Source organism: Diabrotica undecimpunctata, chromosome 7, assembly GCF_040954645.1.
Source record: "Diabrotica undecimpunctata isolate CICGRU chromosome 7, icDiaUnde3, whole genome shotgun sequence".
NCBI lineage: Eukaryota > Metazoa > Arthropoda > Insecta > Coleoptera > Chrysomelidae > Diabrotica > Diabrotica undecimpunctata.
Genome location: NC_092809.1, coordinates 70,748,692 through 70,769,879, shown reverse-complemented (window position 1 = coordinate 70,769,879; position 21,188 = coordinate 70,748,692). Strand labels below are relative to the sequence as shown.

General features: G+C 32.8%; 2 protein-coding genes across 3 annotated transcripts in view; one reads left to right on the top strand and one right to left on the bottom strand.

The window, feature by feature from the left end:
* The first annotated feature begins 67 nt into the window (after nucleotides 1-67).
* Nucleotides 68-5,172, top strand: CSN8 (COP9 signalosome subunit 8). 2 transcript variants are annotated; one of them, XM_072537505.1, is made up of 4 exons: nucleotides 68-236; nucleotides 664-734; nucleotides 786-967; nucleotides 4,859-5,172. In XM_072537505.1, exons 1-4 carry the CDS (start codon nucleotides 180-182, stop codon nucleotides 5,107-5,109), a joined length of 561 nt encoding a protein of 186 aa, XP_072393606.1. In that variant the 5' UTR covers nucleotides 68-179; the 3' UTR covers nucleotides 5,110-5,172. The 2 variants fall into 2 exon arrangements, with proteins under 2 accessions (XP_072393606.1, XP_072393605.1); XM_072537504.1 differs by lacking the exon at nucleotides 68-236 and adding an exon at nucleotides 391-591.
* A 722-nt stretch (nucleotides 5,173-5,894) lies between these two features.
* Oseg5 (intraflagellar transport protein Oseg5) overlaps nucleotides 5,895-21,188 on the bottom strand; it is a 154,801-nt gene continuing 139,507 nt past the window's right edge. The window contains exons 11-12 of the mRNA XM_072537501.1: nucleotides 10,761-10,884; nucleotides 5,895-6,027 (exon numbers count right to left, since the gene is read on the bottom strand). Of these exons, the coding sequence (XP_072393602.1) occupies nucleotides 5,956-6,027; nucleotides 10,761-10,884 (196 nt within the window). The 3' untranslated portion in view covers nucleotides 5,895-5,955. The remainder of the gene's footprint in view (nucleotides 6,028-10,760; nucleotides 10,885-21,188) is intronic.

Genomic DNA, 21,188 nt, shown 5'->3' with positions numbered 1-21,188 from the left:
GAGTGTGTCCCCACAAGCTTTTGATTTGAAAAGCATGTTTTAGTTCTGTTATAATTAAATGTTGGTACGCCGACAATTGAAATTGACATGATGTGAAAGTTATGGTTCTCTTGATACTCTGATTAATTGTGTTTATATTTGATTTTGATTAGACGGATTTTTTTAAATTGTCTACTACAATGGTAGTAAATAACAACGACCAATTAGCAGAAGAATTACAGCGACAAGAACTTGAGGTAGGTCTAAAATATATTCGTCTTTTAAAAATTGGATTATTGCCCTATCCAACTTTGCAATCATCAACCTTAAAAAACTGGCTTTGGTAAATCGTTTTTCTGGTTTGAAATGTGTTTGTTTTACAAACTTTTTTAAGATCTACTATCTACTTAACGTTTTTACTCTACTATGTGTTTTTTTCTATGTTATAATCCCCTACTACATCCAAGTCCACTCACTACAATATTCTCTTTGATATGGCATTGCAGCTTTCTTCGCTATTGTTTTTTAGATAGTTATAGTATTACAAGTTTGGTATTATCACAGAATACACCACCCAACTGGGGTGGTGTATTCTGTGGTATTAGACAGCAAGTAGGTGAAATGGAGGAGATTCAGTGTAATAGAAAAATGTAATGTAATGTAACTTTTAAATTTTATTTTTAGGCTCCCAATGGTATTGCAGCTCCTCAGGTGTATCAACAACTTCTAGCTATTTATTTATACCAAAATGATTTGTAAGTTATATATGTACTTCTATTTTCTGTATTTACCATTGTTATTTTTAGATGCAATGCAAAGTATTTGTGGAAGCGTATCCCACCAACAGTTAAAACTTCTACTCCAGAGCTTGCTCACATTTGGGCAGTAGGACAAAGTATGTGGAAAAGAGATTTCCCAGCTATTTATACAGCTTTGAATGCTGTTACTTGGTCAGATATAGTGGCAGATATTATGAAACAAGTTCAAGGTACATTATCTTATTTTATAATAAAGGGCAATACGCAACACTGTGACATGGTGCCTTAAGGAAAATATATTTGGTTAGGTTAGAGTGTACTAAATTGCGTATTGCCCAAAGAAACTTTATAAATCAGACCCTGCTTTATATGTTTCAAAAGTGAAAAATATAATATTCCTAAAATATAATTACATATAATACACTTCTCCAAGAAATTAACGCACCACTTTGAAATATTAAACTATTTTATTAGCGTTAATAAAAATTTCCATTGTAATGTTATATTTTGCAAGCCCCTTGTATATGCTATTTCTATACTCTATATTAATTGACTGTGTTTTATCGCTATAGTTTTTTTTGCAACAAAACAAAACGAAGCAAAAAATGTACTAATTCTATAAATATACTAATTTCCAAGTGTTCTCTATTTTATTCGGCTACTGTTTAATTGTTGATTATTGTTAATTGTGTTTATTGTGAAGCGTCAATCACGTAATTTAACCCGAGATGAATGTGCGTAAGCAGTGATACTGTCGGAAGAAGGTTGGAGTTACCGAAGAATTGGTCGTCGGTTTAATGTGTCCCACACATTCGTCTCATGGGTGTTAGAAAGATTCCTCGAAACAGGGGATCATACTCGCAGACCAAGGCAAGGACGAAACTGGGTAACTACCCCTATTCAAGATCGATTTGTAAGAATTTCTGCTCTTCAACAACATTTTGTAACACATCGAAGTCTACAAATTCAGCTTCGAGACGTGCATGCTATACAAATTAGTACTGAAACTGTTCGCCAGCGACTTAGGGAATACAACTTAACACCTATTGCCGCCCGAGGTCCTCTATTAACTGCAGAGCATCGAAGCGAGAGACTACATTTTGCCAAAGAACACGTTAATTGGTTAGAGGCTGACTGGGAACGAGTGCTATTTACTGATGAATCCCAATTTTGTTTGTTCAATAACGACAGACGTGTTCGTGTGTTGAGACGACCCAACGAACGATATGCTCTATGTAACTTCTCACACACCACATTTTTTGGTGGAGGATCCGATATAGTGTGGGGTGGTATTTTTTTGACCGCACGTACGGACCTAGTGGTCATACAAAATGGAACTGTTACAGCTGAAACGTACATATTGGAGATCCTGGAGCAACATGTAGTCCCATTCGCTCCTTATATCGGTGAAAATTTCTTACTAATGCAAGATAATGCCAGACCTCACGCTGCACAGATTGTCAGAAATTATCTAGAAGAGGTAGAAATTAACACTACGGAATGGCCAGCACATCTCTCCACACAAAATCTCTGGGATATCCTTGGTAGGCGATTAAGAGCGACACCGATCCAACCAAACAACTTACAGGAAGTGGGAGAGAGGCTGATCCAGATTTGGAGAGAACTAGACCAAAATGAAATACGGCAATTAATTTTAAGTATGGGCCAACGGTGTGAGGCTGTTATACGTAGTAGAGGTAGAAACATTCGTTATTAAGACTTTTTTCATATTTTAGTTTACTTTTCTTATCATTATTTTTTAGAATTTTCCGTTTTATTTTTTTTTCTCCTGTACTTCAAAATTTTCTGATGATTAGACAAATTGTTATAATTACTAATAAAATGTAGAGTAAATCTGGTGAAGTTTTATTTTTTATTCTTTGCCTGTTTACAAATAAAATTGATTTATTGAAGTGGTGCATTAATTTCTTGGAGAAGTGTATATACCAATCCATAAAATCTAAGACCTTGAGACAAAGATTAATACCAATAGTGCAGTTTAATAAAAATTCTAAGGTAAATATTTGCAATTCAACATATTGTACTGTGAATTCTGTGTCACAGAGTCAAATATTTGCAATCAGATTAGTTCAGCCAAACCAAAAAATTACATCATTTCCTGAATTTCATCAAATCCTCTAAAAGAGAGGATCTTCAATTTCTCAATATCAGTTTGAACAAACTTTAATTTTGATTGGTCGAAAAATATCCAAACACAAATAATGACAGTCAGCAGTTATACATAATGTGATGAAATTCATTTTCCTTTTTTTCTTTGGTTGACTTGACAGTGTGTGGTTTATTTGTCTTCCTTTTGAGTCATTTAAAGCTATGAAAAAGAACCACATGCATCCTGAAAAAACATAGAAGGCTTAAAAAACTGTTTCAAATAATACAAGATTGTCATGAGGATATAAGGTGTATCCTAAATATTGAAGGTAATAACAGACATTTATTGAATCAAAATAAAATATTTTATAGTGTTAATCTTGTTATTAATATACTAGCTCACTTCATAAGGCAGAGAATGAATTAATTTTGCTTTTTATTTACAAGGATGTTGACAAGCTGATATACTCATGATAACTGTCATTTTTATATTTTCTGACTTTTTTACCGCTATAATTATCTTATAACTGTAATATTTCGTATAACTGATTAATAAAAATTATTAATCTGCGAGGACTCACGCTTATAGAAAAAATCCAATAATTTCAGTTTCGCTATAGAACTTTTTTTATATTCACATTCCAATTAATGCCAAACTCCAGGAATGCAAAATAAATGATACCTTACGAATTTAATATAGGTGGATGGAGAACACAAGGTTTGGAAGCTACCTAAAACTGGGCTTGTTAATATAAATCTAACACATCAGCAATGCCAGTTGTGTGTTTGTTAGTTAACATGTAACCACATAAGTTATCATATATGTGATTTGGTTTTGGATTTTTGTGATTTATAGAGAAGCAGTATTTATTAGCAATTATCGTTTTGCCTGAGTATATGGGAAGGCACACAGTGGCTAAAACATAAGCCAAAAATTCCCTGTGTGAAAGTTTGTGGTTATAATGAAAAATGAAAAATTGGATTTACTTTGAACTTTATATAAATAACTGAGAGATGTAGATCTATTGATGTTGAATAGTTATTGGCATTTATTGAACTGCTTTATATGGCTGGCATCAAAAAAGGTTATTACCTAAACACAAAAGAGCTATAAACAACTAATGGAACTTTCACCAATTTCTTTCTAGCTACAATGTCTAGAAGACGATTCCATTTATTAGTAAAATCTATCAGATTTCATGATCTAGAAATAATGATTGAAAGATCCCAGGTTGGCGTATTGGCATCAATAAGATCTTTATTTCAAAGGTTTTTCGAAATTTGTTTGAATCATTATATGCCTAGGCTGAATGTCACCATTGACGAGATATTACAGTCTTTCCGAGTATGCTACAGCTTTATAGAGTATATCACCAACAAGCGTGCAAAGTAAGGGATCAAAATATATGCTTTCATCGATTTCAGGACATTTTATAAGCATATTTTAGAGATTTATACTGGGAGACAGTCCGATTATCCTTAGAACATCCTTAATAACGCCAATTCATTCTGAGTTGAAATCAAAAAATCCTGAAAATAAGAGACCTAGATGCGGGTATTGTCCTACTAGAAACAACAGATTTATGCAACATAGATGTAATACATGCCAAATTCCAATATGTAAAGATTACATAACCAGAACGACTTTTATTTGCCTTCAATGTAAGAATATTTCTAATTTAAGTGATAATGATGAGGGATTTTGTTAAATTTTTCAACTTTAAATGTGTATCAATATTAAATAAATCAACTTATATGAAAAATAACATTTGTTTCTATTAAATAAACTTAGGAAAGCAAAAAATTGTACATGTAAGTTGGTGTTAGAAAATTTCTGTACACACGAGTTCTAACGTTATAAAAGGAGACGCGAGTCATCGTGGGTTAAAATTTTAATAATATAGTATGGCATTTTAGCTGGGGAGATTCTTTCGGATTATTCCGGCCTCAATTGCATCCATTCCTGTTTTACGTAACTAGTGTCAATGTTAATTTTATATTCATTATTGCAGAAGTTGTCAGAACCAGGGCTGTTGATTTAATATCTCAAGCATATTCATCCATAACTTTAGATACAGTATCTGCAATGACAGGGTTACCTCTAGAGGTATGTGTACCAGCTTGTGAAGAGAGAGGTTGGAAATATGATGCAGAATCAAAAATTGTACATCCAGTAAGAAAAGTTGTCGAATATGTGGGACAGACTAGTAGTGAAGATCAACTATCTAAATTGACTGATTTTGTTTCTTTCTTGGAAAATTAGATATTTGCTTGAATTGTGTTTTGTTAGGTATATTTTTAATAAATTTTTATTTATGGAATAAAATGTTTGATAACTTAACTCCAAATTAACCCCAAATAATAAAATTGCATGAAGATACATGGAAAGAAGGTCGTTTGATATAAAGTAACATTGAGTAATGTCTATTGCCGTAAAAACAATGTTCTAAGAGGCTGTAACTGTCTCTAGTTGTATCAAACAATGTAGGTATTCAATTAAAATACCTTGCACAGAAAAACTCTAGAAGAAAAACTCTGGACATCAGAATGAAGTAGATTTCGAATCTATAAAGATATCTTAGTTCCTTAGTAAAAATCTACTTTTCTCAATGTTTGACTCAGTAATTAGTCTATCGTGTGTCATGTGAATAATTTTATCAATACCAGACTGATAACTTTGTCCAACACGTTTGTGATTCTCCACAAATTTATCAATTTCGTTGTTCCAAGTTTCTCAAACTTTGATAATGTGGTATAGGAATGTTAGAAAATATACAGTGATATCTATAACCAGATGTAATTATGTACTTAAGTAATACTCTTAATTAAAAATACGAGGCCCTTTAATATACTTAGGTAGGTGTTCAACCACTAGCGAGACTGGGACCAGTACCATACGTTCTTCGCAGTGGCTAAGCTTTTGTATTGTATGGATGTTCCATCATGATCCATTCGAAAAAGAGGTTAAGCACTCACTAACAAAATGTTGACTTTGTAGTTAATTCTGAAAAAATACTAAAATGAAGTACTAATAAGCAAAAAATGAAGGAAATTAACGACGATATTTTATTTATATACAATTTTTGAACAGTGATATAGTAAAATATATTTATCCACTTTGCTTTTGTTTTTGAAACTCCATCATAAGCTTTTGTTCAACTTTTTCTTTATCAATGTTAACCTGAAAAGTAAAAAATATATAATATCAACACCGATATATTAAAAAGTCAACAAAATAAGTATATTAATATTTATTTACTTATTTATATATGTACATTACTACTATACTATACATTATAGATTTAGACAAAGAAACACTTAGTGGTCTGGATCAGAGATCGGTCTGTACCGTTGGTATTTGGCATGGGTTCAATTCTATTTTAGATATAATTTATAGAACAAGAATATTAACCTTCCACGGCTAGCGCGCGGACAAAATCTCCACCGATCTAAACTTTTCAATTTTTCAAAAACTACCCACCCTTTTGTTCTAGCCCGTCCATCTACCTCCCACAAATGTTAATTGATTTCTTCACACGAAGTGTCAGTCGCTGATTGCGGACAAATTCTCCGTGCGCTAGCTGTGTTTTAAAATTTTTAACGTTTGTCAGTTAATGTGAATTTTAAAATGTATGCGTATGAGGCAAAACAAGAACATTTGCTACGTCTAATGCGCGAATGCCTTCGAGACGACGACGGGAATGAAAATATTGAGTATGACGAAGAAGAAAATAACAGAACACATGGATGAAAAGTGTGATACAGAACAAGAAATTTCTTATTCTTTCTTGGTGAACTACTAAGTGGATGAAACATATTCCTCCAAGAAATGTTAGAACCTGTTTAGAAAACTTAATTATGCATTTGCCAGATGCAAGAAGTTACCAAGAATTTAAAGGGTGAACTAGATATTTGGAAATATTTTTTTAACGACACCATGATCATAATAACCATTATTGTTAAATCTACAAACATACTCCCAAGAAAACTATAATCGAGAGAGGAACGCACAGGAAACATATGTTTTAGAAATTCGTGCTTATTGGTTTACTCTATTTGGCAGATGTATTGAAACCTGGCAGGTTAAGCACAGACGAACTTTGGAATAAAGTCGGTACAGGAGTTGACATGTTTCGACTAACAATGCCCAGGTACCGATTTAAATTTTTTCTATAACAGGTTTGATGATATAAATTCACGTGGGGAAAGACAATTATTAGATAAATTTTGTCCCGTGCGAGAGATTTTTGAAATGTTTATGCAGTTTTAAACAGTATATACCTAATAAATGAATTAAATATGGATTACAAGTATTTGCGCTAGCAGAAAACAAGGCCTTTTGTACCTGCAATTTGGAGCCATATTTGGGACAATAACCACCAGGTTCTTTTGTTATAGTAATAATAAGTAATTTTATGTGAGCCTCTAAGAGGAACAAAACGGAACAGTACTGCTGTCAATTGGTTTTCAAGCATACCAATAATCCAAACTTTGCTTTATTATTACAAACATACATTTCTAGGAACGTGTCGCAAAAATTAGAAATTATCCTATGACTTATCTAAACCCATAAGCATATCTATTTTATCCATCACGTTTGCTTTTCATGATGATATTACTTTGGTGTTTTATACACCAAAAAGAAATAAAAACGTACTCCTCCTGTCTAGTTTACATCATGACGATACAATTGAAGATGATTCCATGAAACCCGAAATGATTTTTGACTACAATGCTATAAAGGGGTGAGTTGATCAGTAGATAATTTATGTACTGCCGATGATTGCGTTAGGAATACTCGACGATGGCCAATGGTAATCCATGGCTTTCTTCCATGCTAAATGTAGCTGGTATACACTCAATGGTCCTTTTCTATTGTAATGATAACTAGATTCGTCTACCACGAAAACAGTTTTTGCACAATTTAGCATTGGTCTGATCGAACCGCAGCTTAAAGTTCGTGCTTGTCACTTTTATATACTAATTAGTTGTTTCAATTTTCAATAATTTTTTTCGGAATGTACCTATTCAGGATATTACATATTTTGAAATTTTATAACATTTTACTCAGAGTAAATGCTCTAGCTGTAGTTTATTATTTTTAAATAGTTAATTAACATCTACCTAAATCATTTTCTAAGTTAGCACAATAAATTTAAGCCAGTGGGTTTAACAAAAATATATGCGTACAAATACAACGCGCGCCAGCCGCAGTGTCCAGATTATAAGCGCCAGCCGTGGAAGGTTCAGAAAATAGTAAAAATTGCTTACATTCAAGATACAACGTAAAAAAGACAAAGATCAAAATAACTGGACAGGAAAAGTATATTGTAGTGTAGGGAAAAGCCACACTAAAGAAGAAAATAAAACGGACAAAGATTCTTTTTTGTTATTCTTACTAGTAGACAAAACTCTTAACACTATCTGGGCGATCTATGAAAAGTTTCTTAACCCTTAACTGGAGAGACCCTATTTTAATACACACAGAGAGACATGCCGTCTGACAGACTACAATGTAGGAGAGGGGATAAGAACTAAACTTACAAACTTTTTTAATATATTTAATAGTACTCTAAAAGCTGTTTGTATTTGCAATAGAACACAGTAAAGAAACTCAAAATATTGTCAGAGAATAAAAAAATAACTACGACTTTCAGCTAATCATTTACAGTTCGTGACAGTCACATTTTTTACTTTTCATTACAGTGAAAAAATAAATATACCTACATCAAGTAAGTTTTTTTATATGAAAGGAACTAACATATACTGGATTACCTAAAAATTACCTAGCGAAATTATTTTGATGTTGCAAAAAATGTCCAGCAACTGTAAAAGTTACATACAATTGGTACAAATTGGTTTCGTACACTGAAGACACACAGGTTTTCTACATCGACCACAAAGGTATTTTGTCATACGGTTCTTCTTGCGAGGGCACAAATAACATATTTTTCGCTTCTCTAGTACTAATGGCTCGTTATCATCTACTTGGTTATTCTCAGGACTTCCAAGAATACTCGCTATACTAGCACGAATTAGCCGCGGTACATAAAAATTACCCATTCTTCCCTTCATATGATCTTCTAATTGTTTTGCTAATATTTTAGCAAAAGCAGATTTTTCTTGAATATTAGAATTATTTTTGTAACTTTGATGCAGTATGTATGCATTTACAATAGCAATATCTAATTTACGAAAGAAAACAGCAAGAGTCCATCTGCGAGTTCTTCGACTACACGAACTTTTAGCACATTTTTCGTCCATGCAGTCTACACCTCCTTTTTTGGCATTATAATATGAAATTATTTCTGGTTTTTCTATTGAAGAATCATTACAAGCTATATCATGCATTGATGATATTAAAATTGTAGCTTTGTTTTTTCTGGCTACATAAGATACCATTGTACACTCTTCTCTAAATCCATAAACACTAGAATCAGGTTCTGTGGTTTTATTGGCCAAAAATTTTTCAAAGTTCCTACATACGTAATATTATTTTTCTGCAAAACATCTATTAGCTCTAATGACGAAAACCAGTTGTCCGCAGTTAACTGCAAGGCTGCTTGTGTTGGTTTTGAGTATTTTTTTTTTTCTTCGGGTAAAAGACTTAAGCCGTCCGAGTCTTTGCCACAGTATATATATATATACCCGTTATAGAAATAACTGGTTCTTGCATCAGTAAGAGCCATTATTTTGATGCCATACTTATGTGGCTTATTAGGCATATACATTTTAACACAGCCCCTTCCCCTAAAACTGACAAGCATTTCATCAACAGTTGCCGATTGACCTAGACCATATTTATGCGTTTTGACAATTTTCAATAAAAGAATTGAATATATAAGAAACTGCTGCTACTGGATCATGTTTTTTCTTTCTTCTCGATCATCTGGATTATCAAAACGAAGAGCTGATAAAATGACTGCAAAACTTTTTATTCATGACAGTTATAAAATTTCCCTGCCAGTTCCATCTGTTGCAAAAAGCGTTTTTATATTCTCATACTTCGACTTGAATACCGCAGAATATACGAGGAGTCCTATGAAAGCTTTCATCTCCGTTATGTCAATATCCTTGAGATCATGTTTATTTGGATCATTGTACTTTATTTTCATTAAATTCAATTTATGATTGTTCCACTAAATAACACATAATAACATATTTTCGCCAAACAATAACTGCCATACCTTTAGAGGATCAGCTTCCTCTCCAAGATTTCGTGCTTTTGTTTTTAGGACGGGAATTTTTGTTACTAAATTATGTTTCCTTGTACGAGATACTGGTCGAACTTCAGATTTACACCACCTGAATCGGTTCTTTCCGTAGAAATATGTTGGATTATTAGTCTCAACTATATTTTCTTCCAAAATATTTTCTTCATCACTCTCTGTAGAAATGTCTGAATCCGTCTGACTATCAGATTCCAAATAAACATCATCTTGTACTTGATCAAAATCACTAGCGTGATGTTGATCAAGTACATTACAGTATCTAATTCGTCAAACGGATTTTTTTGATGGACCGGCCATGATTGTAACAAATACGCGACGTTTTCAATGAAATAAAATGTAACCTAAACCGAGACGTGCCGTCTAACAAACTACTAAAACTGATTTTCGGTTATAATTTTTCCAAATATGAGTATTTCTTTACCTATAATAAGTCGGGTCACTAATAGTCAACGAATAATATAAAGAATAGATGAAGTGATGTGCCGATGGGCGGAGTTATTTGTACAGGGTATTAAAAATTCTTTATGCTGTAGTCTGTCAGACGGCACGTCTCCAGTTAGCGGTTAAGTAACTAAAGTTTTTAACAAAAAAGAGAAAGTTCGATACATATATGTTCGATAAGAAGAAATAATTAACTTAAATAAAAAAATTGTTATTGGAATTAAACAAATTAACTACTTACAGTTTCGTTAAGGCTAATAAATCTGTTATTGTTCTCAGTTTTGTCCAACCCTTTTAAATATTTTTCTCTTAAATAGAGAACAGTGTCGATATGGGTTTTATGTTTAATAGCCAGATCTAGAGCCCTGAAAAACATGATGAAATAAATTAACTTATTGCTTCATAATGAACTTTAAATAAAAATTTGCAGACTCTATGTGGATCCATAGGCATTTGATTTTAATAGTATAGTTAAAATATATCAGCTTCTGAAGTCTGTACACCCAGTAGAAGCAGAGTTGTAGCTCATGAAAAGTAGTTTCTTATTTGTCAACTTCCAAGTCGAATATTTCAACGTGAAATAACCAAAAAATGAAGCACTTTTCGAGAAAAACCCATCAAAACTTTTTGAAAGTGTTTAAACAAAGCTTTTTTTTAGGTTTTTGCATCAAAACTAAGCGAGTTACGCTCAAAATAAAGTTGGCCCCTGGCGGTGGCGCATATGGCGTATAAATTTTTATCCTCAACTACAGCCCATTGACAGTACTTTTAGAAATAAAAGCTGTTGACCTTATTAGAGCCATGGCCTCATTTGGGTCACACAATAAAAACCTAATCTAACCTAACATACTCTAACCAAAATAAAAAATTTAGTTTTTTGCAAATCTTAAATATTTGTAAACTTCACTTTAAAAGATATTATTTTGATACCTATAATATGTACCTAAATATTTACCTATCATTTCATAACCTTTTCCACTAATAATAATAAGGGAAAAGTAAATTTGCATAATAAATATTTATTTTAAATTGTTTAAACAAATTACTCGGTTAAATAGACAATTATTCACAAATTAACTAACTGCTTAGCATTACCAGTATCAATTTTATGCTTAAAAACGGTAGTTCTTCCCGTCTTTCCTCCTTTCGGTATGAAAATATCATGATACTGCCGAAGAAATTCCCTTAATTTCCTTTTCTTCATCTGATTTAGAGACTGTCCAGCAACTGCAACCATTTGGTCGAATTTGTCGTTGGAATTATCGGATGTTGTCGTTTGACAGATTATGGATGTCACAGGTACACAAGTTCCTACTTTTGTATCTTTCTCGATGGTCACTGGGTAGTCATTGACATTGATGGTATTTCACAGGTATTTCTTTAGCCGAAGTCACCAATTCCTTTCCAATTATAATTCCTCGGCCAACCTCGTCGTCATGGTTTCAAGGCTCCATCATAACAGGTGTCCCTTCGTCTACAATTTCCTGTAACCGCGCTACTATGATCGTTTCACTTCTCGCAGGCACGACTGTATCTTCTTTAACGTCTGCTTGCACAGTGTTGTCATCATGTGGATGAAGAAATACCTCCTCGTTACCAACTTTGATTACCTTATTCTTAAAATCTAATTGGAGTTCGAAGCTAAAGGCTGACTCGTTCTAGTTTTTCTGATGGTGAGTTTCTTGATTTTATGGTCTTCGTTTTCTTGCATGTAATACTTTTCATCATATTAACGAGCTGGTCAAGTTTATCTTCATCTCCTTCCTCTTTTACAGTCCTAACTTTACTGTACCTGCCAGAGGCCTGCGTAGCTGACTCGTATTCGAGGGCGGCCGATTATCAAACAGCGTCTTGTGACGAGCTAATCGAGTGTTCTCTGCATTTCATGATCACGAAGACTTTCAAAAACGTTTGAACGGCAATTTTTCCATCATGTCTTCGGGAGCTGTTGGATAGCATATCGTACTAATCTGGCAATATCTACCTCATATTCTTGAATAGCCTTATCTTTCTTCTGTCTTCGATTTTTAAGCTGCTACTGATATACATGCTCCAAATGTTCGTGGCCATATCGCATATTTAACGTCTTCTTCAGTTGTTCGAAATCATCTGTCTCCTCTACGGCTATGGTCTGAAGCACATCTAAGGCATCTCTTCGAAGAGCGATAGTCAGGTTTACAGCCGTTTCTTTTTCAGACCATCCGTTCGCTATTGCAGCTGATTCGAACTGTTTCATGTAGTTGTTCCATGACGATTTTCTGTCGAAAGTTGGGACTTTCACATGAACAGAACCTCCACTTCCTTCAAATTTCGGCCGTATTTCCAACTTACGTTTCGTCTCGTCTTCTTTTGTCTCTACTGTAATTGGATTGTTTTCTCTCTCTGCTGTCCCTGTTTACTCCATCTTCCTTTCCATATTTTTTCTTCGAAAGCCACTTTGCCTTCTAGAGAAGAAATCTCGTTGGAAACTTTGTCTTCTAAAGAAGCGATGTCGCCGGAGACTTTGTTCTCTAATGATGCGATGTCACCAGAAACTTTGTTCTCTAATTTCGAAATCGACGAGATGACAGCATCTTCAAACATATAGGGTCAAAACCCTCTTCCTCCAAAGCGTTCTTTAGTCGTTGGACTAACTCAGCCTTTTTTCCAGTAGAAGCTAATTCTCTATCCTCGAGATGTCTTCTTAAATTCGTAACTGTGAGCTCATAAATCGTAGTCATTTTCACAATTTATTTTATATATTCCACTTTTGTGACACCATTGTAATATTTTTATTAATCTAATTTATTGTCTTTATTTATTATCAGTTCTACATTTATAACACTTACAAGTTTTAAGTCTTTATTTGTACAATATAACTAATTTATTTCACACTAATAATTATATAATTTATTTATATTTATTACAATACACGCGTTACATTTTAAAAACTCGACGCGATGTTATTTTACAGACTAACTGTCCTCAACAAAATTCCCTCTTTAAATATAAAATGCCGTTAATCGAGAATTCTGGCGATTCCCTTCGAATAGACGAGAAGGTCACTCGGACTGGTCTTTCAGCTGAGCGGCGAACTTACTAGAATTTGGTCGGCGACCCTAGCTGAATGATCTCGAACGCCATGGAACTGGTTTTAGCGTAGGGGTCCCTTGGATATTGCCTACTAGAAAAGTACTTATTAGAAAAACGTGTTTACAGTTTTGAGTCATATTATGCGTCATTATTTATCGTAACAATATTTTACAAGCTCTATTTCGTTTCTCTCTATTAAAGTTCATGAGAATAAATTCTCGACATTGAAATGAATGTGGTCCCACAGGTTCGTTATTTTGCTTGTCTTCTTTATTTTGCTCTTGATTTCGCATTTGTAAATTATTATCCTCGGGCTCACCGCGAACTCTTCTTCGTCGGTCAGTAGATAGCTAAGGGGGGTTTTAGGATCAAGAATACAGCGAAATAGCGTGGTACAGGCAAAAAATCCTTGATCGTGTAGTCTGAAGGGGGTTTGTGGATCAGCGTTGGGAAGTTGATGGGGGGCTATGAAATCATAATGTTTGGCTTTAATGGGGGGACTGTGGATCATGATTGTTATATAGGGGAGTATTAGTAGTTCTTGGAGTATCTAAAAGGTCCTGTGGGTGTTATTCTGGGGGTTGGCAGTAGGTTTGGACCAAATTTCTGAATATTACGTGGATTTTGGAGTATAATGATATATCAGACCGTTCTGGGTGTATGTATGTATGTATGTATGTATGTATGTATGTGTGTGTGTATGTGTGTGTGTGTGTGTGTGTGTGTGTGTGTATGTAAAAAATAGAAAAGAAATATAATTCTATTTTTTTATTGTTTTAAAATGTATGTATGTATATCAGTATACTAGTTTTCTTAGAATCACACAGTTTAGGTTCGAAAAGAATTGTTTTATTGATGAAAAGTAGGCTGTTGTATATACTACTAATAATAATATTTAGTTGTGATTAAATATTTACTATACAAGTACATATTTGCTTTAAAATGTCCAGACCAATAATTTTGTATAAATTATTGTTAAGAATTTACCTGGTATTAAACAAAAGAAATAATATAATTTAGTTGTGATTAAATATTTACTAAATATCCAAATACGTACCTGCTTTAACAAAAATGTTATTAAGAATTTTTACTTGAAACCGGAGAGAAACAAGTCCATTAATTTATTATTCATTAAATATTGCAAAAATAAATATTTGCATTATTTGATTAGATCAATAATTTTTGAATAAATTATTATTAAGAATATTAACCTTTAAGAGTATTAACAAAGAAAGTCATTATAAATTGACTTGTTTATTGGGGAAACAAGTCCATAAACAAATGTTGAAAAAGATGACATTTTAATCTGCATAATATTATAAGAACATTATGTCGATAAATTTTTAAATATTTAATTATATTGTATAATAATTCTAAGTCATTCGTATGCAAATCACATTCATATTAACATCCTTAACTGTATATAAATAGGTACACAAATAAAAAAAAATCATTTTATTTTGTCTTTAAACCACAATAGAAAAGAACAACTAATCTGGTAAGTAAAATCATTTTTTATATATTATGTAATTACTATAATTTACACTGATAAACAAAATTTGCATTTAGAAATTTGTAGGTATTTTATTACTGTTTTATGTTCTCATGTTTCGTTGCAAATTACTGTCTTATTTCTAAAACAAAGAAATAAAAGAAAAAAATAGTATTTTTAGTCCGAAATAAATAAAAAACATAAAGTTCTATTTAATTTTAATAAAATATACATTTTATATAAAATAAATAAACAAATATTGCCAAAATGAATACTGCTACAGCTCTACTTGGGATTCAACTTTTTCTAATTTATTTCGCACATCGACCTTGTTTTATTTCCAATTGTTGTGATTTTTCCCGCATTCTCCTCCATAAATTAAATATAATTCCTGCAATCATTATTGTTAGGCAAACTGCGATATAATACAATATCAAACTAGTACACTGCTGATTTGTCCCAGATTCGCAATTTATGATTTTGGTCCACAAAGTCTCAACTATTTTTCCATGTTGCTTTAAAAATCTAAGTTTAAAGTTTATACTATCTTGTGGTATTGTTGCGTTCAGAGTTAATGAAATATTTGGAACGTATATAGTCATTTTTGTCCAGTTAGAGCAGGTTTCATAATGATTTCCGTGGTCAAAACAGATCCAGACTTCTTGAGTATTAAACGGGTGAGAAAGAAATAGCGTATTGTTTATGACTGCAGTTAAAAGTATATATTGTACATCCAACATTTTCCATATCACTAAAAAAAAATTATCTATTTTCTTCTATTTATATAGAGAGTTGAGTGTAAAAATTATGCTTGAATGGATCAAAATGATTAATACATTTAGAAAAATGCACTTATAGTCCATTTTATTTTTTTCACGTTTCTCGATTGTTTTGCTGTCACTAGTTTCCGTTTTGTTATTTTTATTGTTTTTTTCACCACGTTTTTTTTGATTTATTTTGTTGTCACTAGTTTCCGTTCTGTTGTTTTTATGGAAAAGATTGTGTATATTCGATGCAAACGTACAATTAGGACTGAATTTTATATGTTCCTTATAAATGTCATCATTTGACATCCATCTATAAATTTCTACATTACAATGAAAACATTTTACAATATCTTGTAGTTGTAAAAAATAAAAGCCATATGCAGCCAACTCAATGGCCGATATCAGTCCTTTCCAGTTTTTAAACGTAGATAATCTATAATAGAAATTAGTTAAACTAGTTGTGTTAAAATCATTGTGATAAAAGCCAGCTATATCGTAACCTCTTTCTTTATCACACATCGTGAATACTAATAAAATTTATAAAAAATATTTGCCTTTATATGATACAGAAAGGGTGGGGAAATAAATAAAACATGTTATTTTTTTTTTCAACAATTTATTGCATAACAAACGTATCGAACAAATAATATACATTAGTTAAAGCACACATACATAAATTGTTGGTATGTCCCATACATTTCGGCAAAGACATTTGGAGACTAGGAGTTTCTTCCAATTCATATACTTTATCTTTCAAGTAGGTCCTAATGTATTCAGCTTTTTCTTTTCCTTTAACCATTACGACTGAAGCGTTTTTTGTGTGAAAATGTAAAATATTGGAAAACTGAAACATTGGTGTGAAACCGTTTTCCCATTGTAAAAAATGGTAGTTGCTCGATAACCAATTGGCTTTTCGGAAATCCTCCAAGTCTAATAGTTTTTTTGCAAAAGGAGGTCGAAAAATATAATGGGCTGCTTGTTTTCCATCGTATATGGCCAATTCCTTAGGAAAAAACTTTTTCTTACCTATTGTAAAGCCCTGAACGTCAACGACTACTCGCATATTTGAAGTTGTCGTAACTGACGTATAGTTGTTTTGTAATTGAGATATATTTGTAGGTCTTGTTTAAGAATTTTCAATTTTTGGAGATGCTGCTTACGCAATCGTTCTTTAAAAGAGACTAATTTAACAAAATTAAAATAACAGAGACGATGTCGTAAATTTGGGAATAACTTATTATTATTTGTGTATGAATTCATTAAAAAAATTTCAATCAGAAAAGAAAAAGGAAAAATGTATGTATGTTTGTTTGTAAAGTCTGTATGTCTGTTGGTGACTTTCGAAAAATAAAAAAAAAAGTTTATACTTGTCTTGTCTCTAAAAGTCTGTTAGTGACTTTCGATAATTGAGAAAAATGATTATACTTGTCTTACAATTTTTGTTAGCGGGTTGTAATAAAATTCTTTCTCATGTAAAATGAGACAGTACGCTGAGATATTAGTACCTATTGGCTTAGTAGTTTCAAATTCAATTCTCAGAGTAACAGATCCACTTTGAAGAACTTCAGGCTGACGAGAGCAATCGATATGTACTATGGGTGCTTTTTCCTTAAATTCTTGTGGAGTTAATAATGGTTGATTACTTGTTAGATGATAATAAGATTCTTGAAAATTTGCAAACATTTCATATAAAGTAGCAAAGCGGTTACTGTCAAAATCTAGCTCCAGATCATTGTACGGATATCTGTTAGAATTTAGAAAAACACGAATATTTCTCAGGTTACAATGATCAAATTGACTCAGGTCCTTTAACAAATTTCCTTTTCTTCCGTCTTGTAATGCAATAATAACATGCCTCGGGCTTTCTAATTTAGTAGATGTTTTGACAGGCCACGTATGTCTCGTGGAATTTGGTAAAGCAGGGTATTCGATTAGCTCCCAGCTTCTAAATTTAATGGGTAGCTCATTATTACTATTGAGGATTTTATTTAATATAATCTGTTGAGAAATCGAAGGAGTAACGTGAGGAACATGCCATGATAGCTTTAACAGCTTTATCTTTGGATGTTCTGTCTCATCTGTTGATAATACTGCGTCTATGTCATCTTTATCTCGAATCAGTACCAATTCTTGTCTCATTCCCATAATAATTTTTGTAAAATCTTCAAATATTCCCAACCAAAGTCTGAGCGGAATAAATAAATTAAAATTTCCTTTGTCATCAGTTAGAATACGGTCTTTTTCATTTGGACACCACCCTGCGTTAATTAAAAGCTTAGATGTATTATCGTTTAATGACAAATAATTTTTAATAGTAGAAACTAAGCCCAAATTTCGTACGGAATCTACATTTACCCCGTTTAATTCATATCGGATTTCTCGAAACAAGTAGGCAATAGCGTTATTAATAAATTTGAATTTTGTTGGGACTTGATTTTTGTCGGTCAGTAATTGACCTTCAATGTAAATATAGCTATTACTGGGCGCAGTAAGGGCGTCAAAATCTGTTATTGTTATTCTGACCTCATCATTGTAGTTAGGAGATGCTGAATTGTACGGTTGATAACTATGAAATTGGCAGTTTTCGATTGATGTATCACTAAAGGGCTCATCGGTAACACTTAATAAATCCATTATTAAATAAGAACGTGAAAACCAAGCGCTTTCAAAAAGTTACGATTGCGTACGGTTAGCAGTTTGGGCCGCGCTGTCGAAGAACTGTAATGTTTTTTGTTGCGTTGTCGTCTTTTATAGTTTTGTAAAGGTTTCGGAAAAGCAGCAGTTTTGTAAAAATGCAATACCATATTTGCTATTGAATTTTCCGCAAATGTAGACGTACGGTAATTGTTTCACCTCGAAAATTGATCAATTCACCTGTTTGATCCAAAACTCGGACAGTTATGTTGTTAATAGTTTTAACACTAACGGGAAAATACAATATAGTAACAGGTTGTTCAACTATTTTATAGCCACTCGGAACGGTCGGAAAGAACTCGTGAATAATATGAACAGGATCGGAATTTAAAAAGGAACCAGTGGCTATATTGCAATCCAAGAGAATTGTGTTTACTTTCAAGATATTAACTGGAACTGAAGATGTATGTTCTTTGTTAGGTTCAAGTTTTATTTTTGGAAATCCCAGTAAAGATCCTATTGAATTATCTACACTAAAATCAATCCAATCGTTACTTTTCAAGGAAATTAGTGAAGTTATGGGATCTCCAGTAATATGAATTATTGTTTCATTACCTTCAATAAACTTATTTTTAATTATTTTTATAAGGTCGTTCATTTCGTAAGCTCCTGTGGGAATTTTATATTTAAATTTATTCTCGGCACCCCAAACGAGCATGTTATTAGTTTTGTCTACATTAGGGATAGTATTAAATGTTTCAAAATTTGATAATCCTATTTCATATTCCGAATTTTCCTCTAAATATATGGGTGGATTAAATTGTGCACTTAAAATTGAAGATGCACCGCTTAACGTAAATGTACACGACATTTCACAATAAAGGTTGATGTTAAAATGAAACTTTTTAATAGTACTGATTATATAAGAATTTCAGACAATACTGTTCGCAGTGGTAAGAGTTAAAGGGTTGTACTGATTCATAATTATATTTGATGTTTACCCTACCGTTACTTTGAAAATATTTAACAAGCTCTATAGGAGGAGCTAAGTTACCATAGCTGTCAAAGTACGTAATTAAATCTTTATTTTTCGTATAAGCGGTCCAATGTTTACCTTTTCCAGATTGTTTGTCAAGGTTAATAATAGCTGATTCATATTCATTTATTTTTTCGGCAATGAATCACGCATATATATTCCACAAAAATTAGGAATTTCAAGCTTTTTTACATATTTGAGAAGATCAACATTGGTCATAATTTTGTCAGGTAACCTTACCGGGAGTTTTTTAAAAAAGGTTTTAGGTAAAAACCCTTACCTCCCTTTGATCGTTTCTTTGTTACTACTTTCTTCATTCCGTAGCCCTTATATGGCTTTAAGTAATACCCGGAGCCTGTCTTTTGATTTTGTTCCATTGCCATATTGTGCCTACGTTGTTCTTCAAGTTGTTCACGGCTTGCCTTGATATCATTTGCATTTTTTACGATGCCCGCAACTCCCCCACCCAAACCAGCGAGTGCTCCCAATATTGGTAAGAGTAGTGGAAGAAATCCACCTTTTTTTGGTGCACGAATAACTCGTTTTTTAGGTCTTTTTTTGAGACCCATTCCAAGTTTGCGTTTGCCTTTCATTACGTTAGTTACGAAATAAGCAGCGACCTTTTCCCCTAACTTAGCGTCCCTGGACTTTACCCTTTCCCACGCTTTATGTTCCAAAATTTGATCAGCTCTGTGACGATCACCAATGTCTTTGTTTAAGGAGTAGGCTATATCGTGTTCCTTGCACGCTTCGTCCAAAGGATTAATCCCAGGATCTCTTCGTGCGAGTCGTTCTTTTAATTTGGTTCCAGCTAAAATAACAACAAAGTTAGAAATCGTTTTAATCTAAATAGATAAAAAGTAATACTAACGTCCGCAATAAGAATAGCCGCCTGGAATATGAAGTTCAAAAGGTAGCTTGTTAATCAAGCTATTTATCAGACCTTTTCCTGTGCGTTTTCGTGAAGCTCTGACAGTTTTCATGAGTATGTGATTCTTTATATATACTCGCACACCTTTTATACCTTCATTGTAAGTCATGAAGATCGAACGACAAAAAGTATCCCTGCCCGTACCTAACTATGATTTAGGAACTATACCTACTGTAGGAAAACATGGTCCCATCTTTGGAGGAGATTCGAAAAGAGCACTTATTGTAGGTCCGAGTGGGTCGGGAAAAACTAACGTGCTATTAGCATTACTGGAGCATCCTAACGGATTAAAATTTGAAAATGTCTACCTGTATTCCAAATCATTACAACAAGCAAAATATCAGTATCTACGATCAGTACTTGAACCATTGCTAGAAATTGGATATCAAGAGTACAGCAACGCTGAAGATATACCACATCCGGAAAATATTAAAAACAACTCAGTTATTATATTTGACGACGTCGCTTCTTGTGATCAAAATATTATACGTAGTTATTTTAGTTTTGGTCGGCATAAACATACAGATTGTTTTTATCTTTGTCAGACATACTCGGTAATTCCAAAACAGCTAATTCGCGATAACGCCAATCTTTTAATAATTTTTCCACAAGATACTACCAATTTAAAACACATATATTTAGAACACGCCAATATCCATATGACTTGGCAACAGTTTAAAGATATGACATCTTCATGTTGGGATAAAAAATTTGGATTTCTTGTAATCGATAAAGAT